This window comes from Leopardus geoffroyi, chromosome D3 (genome assembly GCF_018350155.1).
Source record: "Leopardus geoffroyi isolate Oge1 chromosome D3, O.geoffroyi_Oge1_pat1.0, whole genome shotgun sequence".
Lineage (NCBI taxonomy): Eukaryota > Metazoa > Chordata > Mammalia > Carnivora > Felidae > Leopardus > Leopardus geoffroyi.
In genome coordinates this window covers 32,948,712-32,965,640 of record NC_059339.1, presented here as the reverse complement: position 1 = coordinate 32,965,640, position 16,929 = coordinate 32,948,712, and the positions used below count along the sequence as shown (strand labels likewise).

The window sequence follows — 16,929 nt, the reverse complement described above, 5'->3', positions numbered from 1 at the left end:
ATCTTAAGATGGACTCTATTTACTTAAAAATAGTGACTTATACCACATATAAGAAGGCACACAGATTTCACTGTGGTCCAGTTCCAGAAGTCCGTGGAGCTCCTGATCTATTTGGGTTAGATATAGATGTTAGCTTTCAAGTTTTATTTATGAAAGCTAGCTTAATCCAAATGATCAGGCCTCTGTTTTTTGGCTGTCTTTTGGCTTGTGCTATTTTTAGAAACTTTGGAGTGGAAGGATAGACTCTCCAGCCTATCCTCACTAAATACAAAGTTGCAAAGAGAGATGCTGATCACATCCAACAGGAAGTATGGCAATGGGTAGTCACCAGGTCCCTGCCTTCTTCTTCACCCATGAGAGCTGATCCCCTTGGTTGGCCGGAGGCCAGCAGATCCTGACCTGGTTCCTTCTGTTCTTTCCAGGTCAGAGATTTAAGCAGGAAGTGCTTTGGGGTGCCAACATTCCATCTGCAGTGCTGGATCAGGGAGCTCCTCTTCTAACTAGCTGTCAGACACCCTGATGACACGAAGCACAACAGAAAACATGTGTTAGCGTTTCTTCAACGATTTTAAAGAATCTCTCTCTCTCTCTCTCTCTCTCACACACACACACACACACACACACCTATAAGGAAATTTTAGTTATCATCATGGGTGATATTGGTTGTGTTAAGAACATTAATTATATTGGGAAGAAAAGCTCTAAATGTTTATTTTGAAAGACGTGTCTGAGGAAAAAGTTAATTAGAGATGGTCAATCCAGAGTGATAGACTACTGACAATATTCGGACAAGGACTTCTGTATACTCTATGTTGCAGATCATTGCAGGTCCACGACTTGTTTGAAGCAGATTTTCAACAAGTTAAATACAGAAATCTATTTAAAGAGAGAAAGCATTTAATTTTTTTTTTCAACGTTTATTTATTTTTGGGACAGAGAGAGACAGAGCATGAACGGGGGAGGGGCAGAGAGAGAGGGAGACACAGAATCGGAAACAGGCTCCAGGCTCTGAGCTGTCAGCACAGAGCCCGACGCGGGGCTCGAACTCACGGACCGCGAGATCGTGACCTGGCTGAAGTCGGACGCTTAACCGACTGCGCCACCCAGGCGCCCCAAAGAGAGAAAGCATTTAAAACCTACGCCACCCAGGCGCCCCAAAGAGAGAAAGCATTTAAAACCTACGCCACCCAGGCGCCCCAAAGAGAGAAAGCATTTAAAACCTACGCCACCCAGGCGCCCCAAAGAGAGAAAGCATTTAAAACCTACGCCACCCAGGCGCCCCAAAGAGAGAAAGCATTTAAAACCTACGCCACCCAGGCGCCCCAAAGAGAGAAAGCATTTAAAACCTACGGGGCGCCTGGGTGGCGCAGTCGGTTAAGCGTCCGACTTCAGCCAGGTCACGATCTCGCGGTCCGTGAGTTCGAGCCCCGCGTCGGGCTCTGAGCTGATGGCTCAGAGCCTGGAGCCTGTTTCCGATTCTGTGTCTCCCTCTCTCTCTGCCCCTCCCCCGTTCATGCTCTGTCTCTCTCTGTCCCAAAAATAAATAAACGTTGAAAAAAAAAAAAAAACCTATGTAGCAGTTTGGCACTGCTGTGGCATTCAGGCATGGGATTATTTTCTGTTAATTGCTTTTTCTTATATTTTACACCTGTGTTTGTACGCAATGGATAGGTATTTCCTGAATGGTCCTCATAGATGGTTTGGGAAACAAGTTTTAGAAAGTGATTGAACTTGGCCTGACACCTATTGTCATTACAAAATATGTAACTTTTGATTTTCCCCAAACACACTTATCATTAGCACTGCTGTATTTATAATTTGTCATGTAAATCACTTGAAGATTTACAAATAATATGGAGATAGAGTGAAAAGAAAAGAAGAAATTTTCCTGGGGCTCTTTGGTAAGAGTTAATGGAAGGTGAGCAGGGAGGGATATATAGGAGAATGTGCATTCATGTCAGGTATATGTTGTCAAGGGTGAGACACACAAGAGGAGAAGGAATCTCAATGAAAATGTTCCTCTGGTGACACATGACCAATGCTCCTGCTGACAACAACCTGGAAAGCTTTGGGGTTGTATCTGAAATGAAGGCAGAAGAGAAAACATGAGCCAAGGACACAATCATTTATTTTTATGCATGGGTTTTTGGAATGGAGGTATTTATTATTCCCATTGTGTTTACAGATTAGTAAATCTGTGGTAAAAATCTTCTAAGTAGAATACCCTACTTCTGGATAGATAGGTAGACAGGTATCATTATGCCAGTATATGTGTGTATGAGCCAGGCTGGTGGTTTCTTTTCAATATATGAAATTTATTGTCAAATTGGTTTGCATACAACACCCAGTGCTCATCCCAAAAGGTGCCCTCCTCAATACCCATCACCCACCCTCCCCTCCCTCCCACCCTCCATCAACCCTCAGTTTGCTCTGTTTTTAAGAGTCTCTTATGCTTTGGCTGGTGTTTAAAAGTTATATAAAGTATACAGGACTAGCCTTCCTGCCACAAGGCGAAAACTAGACAACAGATATGAAACAACTGTTTTTGAACACTTCACAGTTGAAAGTATAGGAGTGTGACGCTTGGCAGAAGGGAAACAACCAAGATGAGCTCTGTGATGCCCCCAGCTTTCCACCTTTTAGCATCCACTGCATGCTGTGTTGAATAGTGAACCTAAGAAGAGCACGGTGGTCTTGCTGGGCTGTAGAAAGAGAGAAGCTGAAGGGGCTGAAACTTGTGGTAAAGACTAATGGAAAGAAGGAAGCAGGACAGAGAAAGAGCTCCGGAAATCTGCACGGGGTCACCCAGATACTTTAGCTGGATTCTAAGCTGTGCATGCACAGAGTGAGACTCCATGAAACCAGACAAATCAAGACTCCTGGGGGAAGGAACAAATATTGAGAACGTATAAACTCAGTAACTCCTGGAGTTCAGATAGGATTGGGAAAGCATTTTAGCTCTAGCTAGTCAGAATAGAGAGACTGCTGAGTCTAACCGTTAAAAGTCTGACTGTTGGGGCACCTGGGTGGTTCAGTTAGTTAAGTGTCTGACTTCAGCTTCAGGTCATGATCTGGCAGTTTGTGAGTTTGAGCCCCACATTGGGCTCTGCACTGGCGGCATGGAGCCTGCTTGGGATTCTCTCTCTCCCTCTTTCTCTGACCCTCCCCTGCTCGTGCTCTCTCTCTCTCTTTTTCTGTCTCTCTCTCTTTCTATCTCAAAATAAATAAACATTTTTTAAAAGCCTATTAAACTAGTTACACAGTAAAGGCCACTCCACACCCACAGTGATCAAACTTAAGAACAAGCCTGCTAGAATAACACTGATCTGCAAGGAACTTAACTACCTGCCAAAACAAAACTCAACATTCTTTAAAGGAAGACAGACAAATCCAGACACTCAACAATATAAAACTTACAATGTCCGGGATCCAGTTGAAAATTATTAGACATATACAGAATCAAGGAAAAATAATCAATCAAGAAATGACCTAGAAATGACAAGCTCTTTGAAACAGCTCTTCTAATTATTTTCAAGATTAAAGAACATGAACATAAGGAAGACAGAAATGGAATCGTTAAAAAAAGAATGAATGTACAAAAAGAACAAATGGAACTGGGAGAGGTTTAAAAAAATACCGTAGATAAAATAAACCCATCAAATGGGCTTAAGAGCAAATTAGATACCACAGAAGAAAAGATCAATAAACTTAAATACAGGGTAATAGAAGCTATTCAAACTGAAACACAAAGAGAGAAAAGAGATCAACAAATTAATAGTTGTAAACAGAACCACAGTGGCCTGTAAGATAGTTTTAAAAGGTTTGATAAAAGTGTAATTGGAGTCTTAGAAAAGTACGAGGACAGAAAAAAAATATTTTCATAAATAATGGGCAAGTGTTCCCCCCAAATGGTGATGTACAGAAACCCACAAATCCAAGAAGTTCCATAAACCTCAATACAAACACAAAAAAGTTCCACCAACGTGCAATATAATTAAATGTTTTAATACCCATGGCAGAGAAAAATATTAAAAGCGACCCAACACAGTAGGTTGGGTACCAAATACAGTAGGTTCAAGGCAATAATGATAAGAATTGTCACAGACTTCTTGCCAGAAATGATGTACATCAAAAGGCAATGGGACAACATCTTTAAAATTCTGCAGAAATAAAAAAAAAATTTTTTTATACCCATCAGTGTATAATTTTGTATTGAAGGATGTAGGTGGAAAAAAAAAAGTCAAATAAAGATATTCTTAGAGAAACAACAGACACCAACAGACCTGCACTATCCAAAACATTACAGGGTGTTTTGCAGACTACAGAGAAGTGATTCTAGGTAGAAACTTAGAGCTGCAAATATAAAGCTCTGGAAAGGAGATTCCCCTTTTCTCTACCTCTCAATGAATTTTTGTGAAGATATTTTGTCTGAAGCTGAAACACTTATGTCATGCCCATGAAAGAAGAATCATGAGAGGACAATAGCAGGAAAAAGAGAATACACATTACTGATTCATCACAGATTCAACCACCCTGGAACCATTTACCTTTGGGCTGTTAAGTGAGGTATGGAATCTGATAGAACAGTCAGTGTCAAACTGATTGGAGAAACGGCCATTTTAAGAGCTTCATACCTGAGTCTTTGGAACCGTTTGCAATGCTTGTGAATTTTACATTGATTACGTGAATGAAATCTAAAATATGTAGTCAATATTTTGAATTACTCTTGAACATGTTTTAGTAAGGCTACTCTTAGGGCCACCCTTATAATTATTCTGAGTATGGGCTGTTCATAAAACTATTGTAGATGCTATAGAAGATGCTAAGAACTGCATGATATTGGCTCTTAAGATACAGTACACAGACATATCAAAGAAGACTAATACTATAAGACATTGTGATCTGTGGTTAAATGAAGACTCTAGATGTTAAATAAACCAAAATGTCAACCACACGCAACATTTGAGATGGGTCTGGGGGATGAATGGGATTCATATTGGCAGAGATCAACAGGTCATGAGAGACAGTGGGCAAGGAAGTCCCTCCCAGTGAGAGGAACCAAGAACTTCCAGCAAGAGACTCACTGGTCTGCCGGGCAGGAAGATGTCTCAGTTCATGCCCAGCATCTAGCAGGATTTGATAATAACTACAGCCTGGTGGCTGTAGTGTGTTGTCCATATTCCATGTTTCCAATGGGAGATTTTGCTGTTGTGGTGTTACTGTTCAGTGCAATTTTGCAGAACTGTATGGAGTATTTCTTGAACTGTAAGAAATGACCAAGCATCACATAGGGATCCAGCTGGCGAGTTGTATAACTGGGTAGAATTTTGAAATGGTGTTCCTTGGGGCGGGAAAGGTATGTTCTCAGTGTGAGAAGAAAGTGTATATGAATATTTAGATTATAACCTGAATATACCATCAAGAAACTATTCTCCATTTATTTCTCATTCACATCACCAAATCCAAATATTAGCTATATATACTGATGTTCAAAAAATAGATATATCATTCCAGCTTGAACTATCTGAGTCTGTATTTTTATACAAGAAAGAAATTAATACCTGTCTGATTTTAAAAGAAATGTACTGGCCATATTGCTTGCAATCTGAAACTACTTTACATAGGATATTTGCAAACCCCATTTCAACAATTCTAAGTTGAACTGGCATGAGAAGTATTTCCAAGTCTTACAACCATCATTTCTAATCCTCACGGTATCTTTTCAAGATACGTATTTGCAGGGCGCCTGGGTGGCTCAGTCGGTTGAGCGTCTGGCTCCTGGTTTTGGCTCAGGTCATGATTTCCTAGTTCATGGGATCGAGCCCCACATTGGACTCTGCACTGAAAGCATGGGGCCTGCTTGAGATCCTCTCTCTCTCTTTCTGTCTCTCCCCTGCTTGTATGTGCTCTCTCTAAATAAATAAATAAATAAATAAACATAGAAAATATTTTTTAAAGATACATATTTACTAGCCTCATTTTCCATGTGAAGAAATTAAGGCTCAAAAAAGTTAAAGGCCATATGCAAGGTCACACAGCTGATAACTGAGGCAGGATGCGAGTCTTTACGTATATTCCTGTTCTTTCCATTGAGCCCATAGCTTTTGATTATTTTCAAGTTTGTTATGAGTTCATGCTAAAGCCATTTAATTCAAGGGATTCATTTTATAATCAAAATATTATAGAATATATACCACTGACTGTTCTTCACATTTTCTTTAACCTTTAAAAATAAACCCACATTGGGGCGCCTGGTTGGCTCAGTCGATTGAGCGACCGACTTCAGCTCAGGTCATGATCTCACGGTTTGTGAGTTCGAGCCCCAAACCAGGCTCCGTGCTGACAGCTCAGAGCCTGCTTCTGATTCTGTGTCTCCCTCTCTCTCTGCCCCTCCCCCACTTATGCTCTGTCTCTGTCTCAGAAATAAACATAAAAAATTTTAAAAATAAAAAATAAACCCACATTTTGTTACCCTTAGACTTATGGTCCTTAGAGTCGGGAAAGAGTAGGTAGAGATGGAAGAAAAAGAAAAGTCAGTTATTTTTAGGCGGTTGGTGATTTTCCCCTGAGTTACTTCCACAAGCTTCTTTAGGGTACCCATGTTTGTGTAAAGTGTCAGGTCCCCGAAGACCTTTTCTGGGCAGCTGTGGTTATGGCTGGCTTTATACTCAAAGGCTCTGTGCTTCCCTCTGAACCCCGACTGGTTTACAGAGATGAGGCTTCGCCTTTCCCTCTTTGAACTCTACTTGCTACTTGTTCTTGGATACTCACCTGAGTCAGGTAAGTGTGTACAACTGGTCAGTGGTAATGACCGCCGGTTGGCTTCTTGTATTTCGTGAACCTCCACAATACTCAGCATGAGGGCTCTCCATAGTGAGCACTGGGACCCTTGGCATCTGCCATCAAACTCCTTAGCAGGGAAGGGGAGAAGTCTGAGTGAGAATAGAAATGGCTGAGCACCCTGGAGTTCTGACAGTGTGAAAATCTTCATCTTGATGGAGCTGCGCGGATTCTTTAGGAAGCCTCCTCCTTTCTGAGCTTGGTTTCTGCCCTACAGCCTGCACTTGGCACGCAGACTCCCTGAGAAATAGCTTCCTCTCCTTCCCTTTCTATTTCTTCCCTTCATTCAGTCCCCCATTTATTTTCATTAAAGGATCTAAGTTTAAAATGCGACGATTGTTAAAAGATAGTTTCTCCAGACAGTTGTTACCCCAAAACAGTCATTTTACTCTAGTTGAAAAGAATAGATTCCCTGGTTTCATAAGAGGATTTAAAACCTGCCCAGGCTTCTATCAACCTAACTGTGTACTAATCCATTCTAGTTAGCAGTGTTTATTTAACTGAAGGATATGCCTCCCTGTATCATAAGAGGTCTAGGTTATAAAGAGCCCTGAGCTCTGGAGAGGAAAAGGCTAAATAAAAAGTGTGTTGCCCAACCTCACACCCATTAGGATGGCTACTATCAAAAAATAGAAAATAACAAGTGTTGGGAATGACATGGGGAAACTAGAGCCCTTCTGCTCTGTTGGCGGGAATGTAAAATGGCACAGCCATGATGGAAGGTTCAAAGGTTCCTCAAAAAATTGCAGATAGAATTACCATATGATCCAGCAGTCCTACTTCTGTGTATACGTCCAAAAGAATTGAAAGCGAGGACTTGAAGAGAGAATTGTACACGTGTGGTCATAGCAGCATTATTTATAATTATTTAAAGGGAAAAATGTCCATCTATAAAGAAATGGATAAATAAAATATGGTCTATACATACAATGGAATATTCTTCGACCTCAAAACAGAGGGAAATTACGATGCATGCTACAACATGGATGAACCTTGAGGACATAATGCTCAGTGAAATGAGCCAGACACAAAGGACACATACTACATGATTCCATGTGTATGAGGTACCTAGAGAAGTCATATCCACAGAGACAGAAATTAGAATGGTTAGGTGCCACGAGCTGTGGGAAGGGGGGAATAGGGAGTTATCGTTCAACAGGTACAGAGTTGCAGTTTTGCACGATGAAATAGTTCTCGAGATTGGTTGCAGGGCACTGCGTGTATAGTTAATATGACTGCACTGGACCCTTAAATATTGAAGATGAAAATTTTTATGTTATGTGTATTTTACCACAAATAAATTGTTTTAAAACGTGCTATTTTTTTTCAGTATTACATAGCGTTTGTTTTTTTTGTTTTGTTTTTTTGTTTTGTTTTGTTTTTTTGTTTTTTTGTTTTTTTTGCAAATCGCTGGGTGTCTATATGACTAGCGACCAAACAGATACGGTCTGGAGTGAACCTGAAAACAGGTGGAGTTTTTATAAAGTTGCCAACATGTGTGAATCAGAACAAATATGCTGCCAATTCACATTCACCGAATGCTTTCAGATGTTATGAGTGCTTTGGAGGCAGAGGAAAAAAAGTGCAAAGCAAGTGCTCCCTGGCAGGTGGAGAGACATTGACAGTGAGCCCCCAGAGCCCCAACGGAGCTGAGAGAGTCAGCTGCACACTGGGGCGGGGGAAGAGTAACCAAAGGGCTGTGGTCAGAGACACTTCCTGTAGCTGTGATGTCCTCTTCTAGCAAAAGGCTTGGGATGAATTTTTAGACAGAATAAGCTGAGTAAAGTGCAGTTTGGGGGTCTTGAAGGAACCATCCAGGCTGCTCCATATTTTTCTCTTATTGGATATTTGAATCTCTCATTGCTTCTTAATTGGAGAGCTCTTGGGCTGAAAAAAAAGTTACTTCTTGACTATATACATTTAATTATTGATCCATCCAAAAGGTGAAGTTCAAGATTCTTCTTGGCAACCTGTAGGGGACAAAAATAATTATCCGTTCCATATGATGCAAGATACTGTTTAGCGAAAGTGTTCTTGTGATGCCTTTGTTATGCTCTTATTCTGTGTTCTTATTTCCCGGACCGAGGGCACTAAAATCATGGATGGTGTGGCCTAAGCCACAGCAATGTTTCTCTAAAATTCTAGAATGCACATGTGATATAGTTCCTTTCCATCCTGTCTTTCTTTTTTTCTTTTTCCAAAGCAGGAACTTTGCTATCCCTTAGTCTCTACTTCTCCTATATAACCATGGTTGCCTATGATAACTTTATGGTATAACTTAGTGTTTAGTGCTTTTAATTCAACTCAGTAAGCTTACACTTAATACTTGCTATACACTAGGCACATCCATCAAAGCAAGGTGGCAAAACACATACCCTTTTTTTTTTTAATTTTTTAACATTTACTCATTTTTAAGAGTGAGAGAGACAGAGCATGAGGTGGGGGGGGGGGGGCCGGGGGGCGGGGCAGAGAAGGAGGGAGACACAGATTCCGAAGCAGGCTCCAGGCTTTGAGCTGTCAGCACAGAGCCCAACGCAGGGCTTGAACCCACGGACTGCGAGATCATGACCTGAGCTGAAGTCGGATGTCCAAGCGACTGAGCCACCCAGGCGCCCCCACGTATCCTTTTTGAAGAAAGTAGAATCGAGCCGGGCAGAGACATAAGCACATAAGCTAACAATAATGCAATTATAGACCGTGACTACAAATAGTTATTGTGGATACACTGGGAAGGACAAATTTATTCCAGTTAGAAATCATACATTTCCCAGAGGTTGGTTCCCTAGCTCCCAAGAGCTAGGCCTTGATGATATCAAGGCTATCCCACCAAAACAGAAAGGAATAGGAAAAAGAAGCCAAAATGAAGAGGGATGGAGATTGGTTTTGGAGTATTAATTCACATTTACTGTAGAGACCATCTGGGCCAAAAGAAAGAATCAAGAATTGATGCTTTCAGCAAAAACAACTACCATAAATTAGCATGAGGGTTCAGGGGATGGGCTATGGTGGTAATATAATTATGTATTCCTGGCCACTGGTATCCTGGGGGACCTCTGCAATAATTTAAGGTGGTTGAGCATATGTGGAAGGAATACATGGATATGTATAGATTATGAGATACGGTTGGGGTGGGGCTTGTCCTGGAGTTGTCCAGAGAGATATCTGTCTGAGAGTCTGTGAACCCTGCCTGGCCTGCTACCTTGGATTTGCATTGCCAAGGAGTGGACAACGCTTACCTGGCACATACACCTCAATCGTTGATTTGGCAAGTCCCCCAAAAAAGTCACAACTACCTGGAAATAACCCTGGTAAAACAAGAAGTAGCAAGACCCAGGGGACCAAGATTTTACGATAACCCCCACATAGTCTAGTGCAGCTTGGGTTGATGGCGTCAGGGAGAAAGGAGAGGAGACCTGGCTGCTAACGCGCGCAATACTTTGCTGGCATTTGGGGGTATTCTCCAGGCAGTGAATGAATAGGAAGTAGGAAGGGGAAAGTGGCATGCTGAACCCGAACCTTCTTGAAGGTTACTCTGGGAATGGTCATGCTGTGGAAGGGAGAGAAACTAGAGACTGCCCTTTACGTTGTAATTGTGCAGGAAGAGAAGCTGAGGACCTGTTCTGTGGACAGGATGTTGGGAGTGAAATAGCAGAGCAAGACTGGCCAGATACCAAGGCAGGAGTGTGTAGCCCAAGGGGCTGATCTGTTTCCACTGGGAACTGATGATCACACAGGAAGCTGTCTCCAGCCGTACCCTGAAAACTAGAAGAGTTTGTGAGATCTTAAGCAGTTAGCATAAAATCGCCGAGAAAATGTCCTTTCTTTGTCCACCCTCTGCCCACCCCCAATTCCATTAGGCTTTACAAGGAACTGGATTTTCAGACACTGTGAGCCATCTACCAAATGCACTCCCATCTGTTATTGATAGACCCGGCCTGGGGTCCAAGGATATTCCAAATACACAGAAGATCTGAGAAGCTTTATCTTTCTGCTTCTAAATAAGCAGTAAACAGGAATTCATTACTCCAGAGTTGTGTCATCATATACTTCTCTGGCAAAGAGACATTTCTATGGAGAGAGAGATAAAAGATAGTCATTTTTACGTACTTTAATGACTGAGAAACGATACAGATACTTTTATTCAACCAGTTTGAACTAGGGCTACTGCAAGGGCACTAGCAGTTGTGTGGGAATCAAGACAGGAGGAAGCTTATAAATATCCAATGATGCTCCCGTAACAAAAAATAGGGTGCTCTTCTCACTGTGCCCAGTTTCTCTCTCTTCCCAGCCCAGTCCCACAGCCTGGCCATTATACAGGACTCCTCTTTTCTCTCATTTACTCATCTCCCCTTTTTGGACTATCTTGACATGCCACATTCTTCTTCCTAGTCAGGAAGACCCTTCCCAGACAGAAACAGCCACAGACAGGAAAGGTTTCTGTCACATCTTGCTCTCCCAAAGGAGCATGTCACGTTACATCACGAGTCACTTCCTGGAGGCAAGGCCCTCCGTTTTCACTTTTCTTTGTATCATCAGTAGTACGAAGCAATTCTGGCTTATGTGAGGTTCCCAATAAAAAGCTAATAAGCAAGTCAAATAACAGTTGGATGTTGCACAGCCTCCTAGAATTTTAGCACCAGACAGGATGTGAAACTTGAAGTACAAACTTCCCATCTTGTATAGGAATTTTTTCTATAGGAGCTAGCCTACTTAGATAAAAAAAAATTCTTTCTTTCTTGCAAGAAAAGAGAACTCTTAGGTCTTAATGATATTTCCATAGCTCTGTTAGAAAAAGTTCCTTACAAGTACAACAGTCAGTTATTCTGTAGCTTGTATCCATGTCTGTTAGTCCATACTCATTGTACAAAACGTGAGACTGATTCTCAGTATTCTTACAAAATGTGCAAAATCAGTTTGGAATAAACTATGATATCAACAGTAAGGTGTGGGGTCTTGATGTGATACCAAGTCTTTTAGGAGGCACGTGGTTCAGTTTACAGACAGCTGCAGAAATCCCTACAGACTTTCTGATGGGGCAAGACAGGTATTTGGAAACTGATGATCAAGGAGGTCATTTCTAGCATGTGTGCTAGCTGTGGGACAAGAAGACGAGAGACTTGGGGGCTGAAACCTACCGCTTCGTTAAAACAGAGACTTTCAGCTAACAATTGATTCTAAATCTAGGGGCGCCTGGGTGGCACAGTCGGTTAAGCGTCCGACTTCAGCCAGGTCACGATCTCGCGGTCCGGGAGTTCGAGCCCGGCGTTGGGCTCTGGGCTGATGGCTCAGAGCCTGGAGCCTGTTTCCGATTCTGTGTCTCCCTCTCTCTCTGCCCCTTCCCCGTTCATGCTCTGTCTCTCTCTGTCCCAAAAATAAATAAACGTTGAAAAAAAAAATAAATCTAAACACTTTCAGTTCTGTGCACTGTATACAAGAAATTGACGTTTTAATCTGGGACTGCAAAAACAATTTCCCAGTGTTCTACCACTCTAAGAGGGACCTAAGTTTTGTTAGCAGGAAATTTTCTTTCTAATGCTAACTACAAAAAAATCTGCCTAGACTTGGGAAGAAAAGACCTATAGGAAGAGCAAGTTCTAGTTAACTTGTTTTTTTCTGATAAAATTGAAGAAAGTTTAGTTTCTATTTAGCTTTCTTTAAAATCTATGTCGAACAATTCACTAATACGGCACTAGCCTCGTAAGAGAAAACAGTAATAGCCCTGAGAGGTTTTCCAAGTGGTTTTACGAGTGATGGGCATGCAGTCCTTGAAGAGCTTATAACTGAATGAAGAATGTGACTTAAAAATTAAAAGAAGTTCACATATGAAAGATACAAACAGTAGAAAGACATGAGACTCACTTTTTGTGTTTTTTTAATGGTTACTTATTTTGAGAGGGAGAGCTCACGTGAGCAGAGGGAGGGGCAGAGAGCAAGAGAGGGAGAGAGAATCCCAAGCAGGCTCCATGCTGTCAGCACAGAGCCCAACGGCGGGGCTTGATCTCATGAACCATGAGATCATGACTTGAGCCAAAATCAAGGACATTTAACCGACAGAGCCGCCCAGGCACCGAGAGAGATACGAGACTCATTTCATGTAAAAGTTTTATTCACTTTGTAAAATCCTTTCTTAGAAAAAGTCCATATAAAGTGAATTTCTAAATGAATCATGTCTATACAATTTCCCAATATCTAATCAGATTCATTCTGTTATATAGTAGAAATAACATAAAATCATTTCAAAATTTAATAAGCCTCATAAAGTTATATTTCAAAATAAAGAATTAATTATAAGGCTTTAAGATAAATTGCCCATAAATAAAATTTGACAGAAACGTATCTTCCAGAAACTCTAGTATATAATAATCTGGCTTTTATTACTGAATCACAGAACTGAGTCCAATTTCAATATTTGCCCAATAACATCAGCATTAGCTGAAGAGCTAATGCTAAATCCTGCTAAAAACAAAATAAGTGCTCATTTAGCTGAACTTAGTAACATGTTACCACATACTTGACATTTCAGTAATGCGGGGATTTAATAGGGCTGAATGGCAATTAAAATGTAAATTTCTAGGGGCACCTGGGTGGCTCAGTCAGCTGAGCATCCGACTTCGACTCAGGTCATGGTCTTGTGCTTCGTGAGTTCGAGCCCCACACTGGGCTCACCACTGTCAACCTGTCAATGCAGAGTCCTCCTCAGATCTTCTGTCCCCCTCTGTCCCGTCCCCACTTGCACTCTCCCAAAAATAAATAATATTTTTTAAATGTAAATTTTTTTTTTTTAATTTTTTTTTTCAACGTTTATTTATTTTTGGGACAGAGAGAGACAGAGCATGAACGGGGGAGGGGCAGAGAGAGAGGGAGACACAGAATCGGAAACAGGCTCCAGGCTCTGAGCCATCAGCCCAGAGCCTGACGCGGGGCTTGAACTCACGGACCGCGAGATCGTGACCTGGCTGAAGTCGGACGCTTAACCGACTGCGCCACCCAGGCGCCCCTAAATGTAAATTTTTAAAAGGAGCAAGGACTTAGATTAATGGTATTAATATTACATAGTATTGGATTAGATAGTATTAGATTTTTCAACCAGTATGAAAACAATATTGGCATCGATTTTGCACACATGCACACATACTAACACACACACACACACTCATATATATATATATATGTGTGTGTATATATATATATATATATATATATATATGATTTCAGGATGTATATTTTATATGTATATTACGTACATGCATAAATATGTCATTTAAAGATGTAGTTGTATAGGGGGACCTGGGTGGTTCAGTTGGCTAAGTGTCTGACTTCATCTCAGGTCATGATCTCACGGTCCGTGGGTTCAAGACCCACGTCGGGCTCTGTGCTAACAGCCCAGAGCCTGGAGCTTGCTTTGGATTCTGTGTCTCCCTCTCTCTCTGCCCCTCCCCTGCTCCTGGTCTGTCTCTCTCTCAAAAAACAACAACAAAAAAAAAAAACATTAAAAAAATTGAAACTAACAAAGATGTAGTTGTATATGTAAGAGTAATGAAATATCTAGAGTAGGATGGATTAACCTAGGACTAGCTCATGAGTATATTAAAAACAAGATTTTTTTTTAAATTTTTCATAATGTTTATTTATTCTTGAGAGAGAGAGAGAGACAGAGCTCGAGCAGGGGAGGGGCGGAGAGAGAGGGAGACACAGAATCTGAAGCAGGCTCCAGGCTCTGAGCTGTCAGCACAGAGCCCGACGCGGGGCTGGAACCCACGAACCGTGAGATAGATCATGACCTGAGCCAAAGTCGGACGCTCAACCGACTGAGCCACCCTGGCGCCCCCAAAAACCTGCTTTTATTTTATGTTAGGGACATATAGTTTATTGTATTTTTCTGATGTTTTTCTTTGTTTTTAAACAGGTTGTTTGGTATCAAATCAGTCATTCAAACGGACTGTTCCAGCACGTGGAAGATCGTAGCAAACCCAGACCTGTCATGGTATCACCATGCCAACCCCATAGTCCTGCTGGTGATGTACTATACGCTGGCAACTCTGATCCGCATCTGGCTACAGGAACCCCTTGTAAGGATAAAAGGGTTTTGGTGATCTGATATGCCAAGGAACCTGGAAACTCCAGGAGAAGTGGTTCATTCCTACTAACCACTGAGCGGTCAATGCTGTATTCCAAAACAACTGGAGTGTTCTAGTTCTGGTGCCTTATTTCAGCACAGAGCACTATGCAAATGCAAGTGCTCTCATAACAAAGCCTGGTCTCTTCAATACATCACCACGTGCTGCTGAGAATGGTCCCTGGTGAGGAGAATGGACGACATTTGCATTGAGCACTTAATGCCATATGATGGGCTGTCCGTAGACATTATCTCACTGAATCCACTGCATAACTCTGAAAGAATTAGAATAGTATCATACCCATCTTGGAGATGAGGAGAACGAGGTTAGAGAGGTCCATTGGTCTGAGCGGTAGAAATCAGATTCAAACTCATGTTTGACAGCAAAGCGAGAGCTTCAGTGACTACACAGCCTGTTATCATGGTGACTGGAGTTTCAGAAACTTCTCTGACCTCTAATGTCTGAGGATGGGATAGGGACACCCCAGCTCTCAGCGGGGCCTGTAGCCTTCTGAGTACCCCCACTGTGAGGCATGGGGACTTGGGGGTCTCCTTCAGGCACGACAGAGGAATGATTTATTCCTGTGAGGTATTAACAAGGGCAAGGCACTTTTGAGGGCAGGACCAGAGAGTCTGGGTAGCTTCTCTCTTTTCCTTTTTTGGTGACAGAAAACTTCAGCCCCTTTCATTTTTCCCCATAGTTGACTATAAGAAGCTCAGTTGTAAGGGAGCTTGTTGGCACATGAGGGAGGAAAGTAGTGTAGACAACGATGGTCACACCTCTCATCCAGCACCTTCTGGGGGGTGGGGGGAGCTCACTGACTGGAAGCCCATCTGCGTGAAGTCACGCCTCCTCTCCTGTCACTTCTAGGTTAGGGCCTTTTCTGTGTTCACACCCACAAGACTATATCTACACATCCATTCAGTTCATCTGACAGGCAGACAGCAAATATTTATTGAAAGCCAACGCTCTCAGACATGAAGCTGGGGGCCAGGCATAGAGCATCACCCTAGGCAAGGTGCCCCCGGGGGAACTGGACGTTCCAGAAGAGAAAAAGCAGTCCAAACAAGTAAGTGGGATCCAAGTCACATAGCACAGTGGAACTGGGTGAGACGCGTGTCTCGTCCGTCCCCAGCAGAACTGCTACCTGCAGAAATGGGGCGCTGTCCTGTGCCCCACTGGTGATCCATTGACCCCACTGGGCAGGCAGACCCAAGGGCCACAGAGGCAGCCTTGTTCACAGGATTCTCATATGGTGTCTTTCTTTGGGCCATCGATAGCAGCTTCATGTAACAAAATGTTTTCTGGGGTCATAAGGAATCTCCATCATTTTATGGTCAGTTTCCTCCAGTTCTCTCCTCAAAGTTTGAGTGTGCCAGTAAAATGCTCTCAAGTGAAGTCATTGTGTTCATTTCGTCCACAAACACACAGAAGGTAAAGGGTGTGCACATTGCTCAAATGAAAGTGGATACAAAAGAAATTAAAATATGTTACGGGGATGGTCTCTGAACAGTGTCCTATGAGGGATGGAAATTAAGGCATTCAAGTTAATAAGAGTCACAGGTGTCCTTCACTTTCTCTGGGGGGTATCTCAGCACCCCAGCATGCCAGGAGCATGTGACCCCTGTTGTCATGCTTCCATAGTGGGTGAAGGCCGCATTATAGTCCCATAGGCCCAAGAGACATTTGGCTTCCTCAGCCTTGGGCCATCTGGGGATGAAAGAAGGTAGAGTTAATAGCAAGATTACAGACCACAGTGTCTAGAAGGGTGTGTGGAGAACAGGGCCTAATTCATACCAGTGTCAACATTTCAAGGGGCCTATATTTTAAATGTGCTGGGACACAGCACTTTGTCATTGAGGCACTGATGGAAGACAAGTGGCTGGTTATATCATAGTTCCAGATGACCTGGCACCCTTCATGAAAAATGTCAGCTATCAAATGTGAGTCCTGAGGTAAAAGTCTATGATGC

General features: G+C 42.2%; 1 protein-coding gene across 18 annotated transcripts in view; it reads left to right on the top strand.

Moving 5' to 3' along the window:
* Positions 1–16,929, top strand: part of PIEZO2 (piezo type mechanosensitive ion channel component 2) — a 472,860-nt gene that overhangs the window by 325,201 nt on the left and 130,730 nt on the right. For all 18 annotated transcript variants that reach the window (XM_045458723.1, XM_045458719.1, XM_045458722.1 and 15 more), the window contains exon 8: positions 14,747–14,909. In XM_045458723.1, the coding sequence (XP_045314679.1) occupies positions 14,747–14,909 (163 nt within the window). The remainder of the gene's footprint in view (positions 1–14,746; positions 14,910–16,929) is intronic.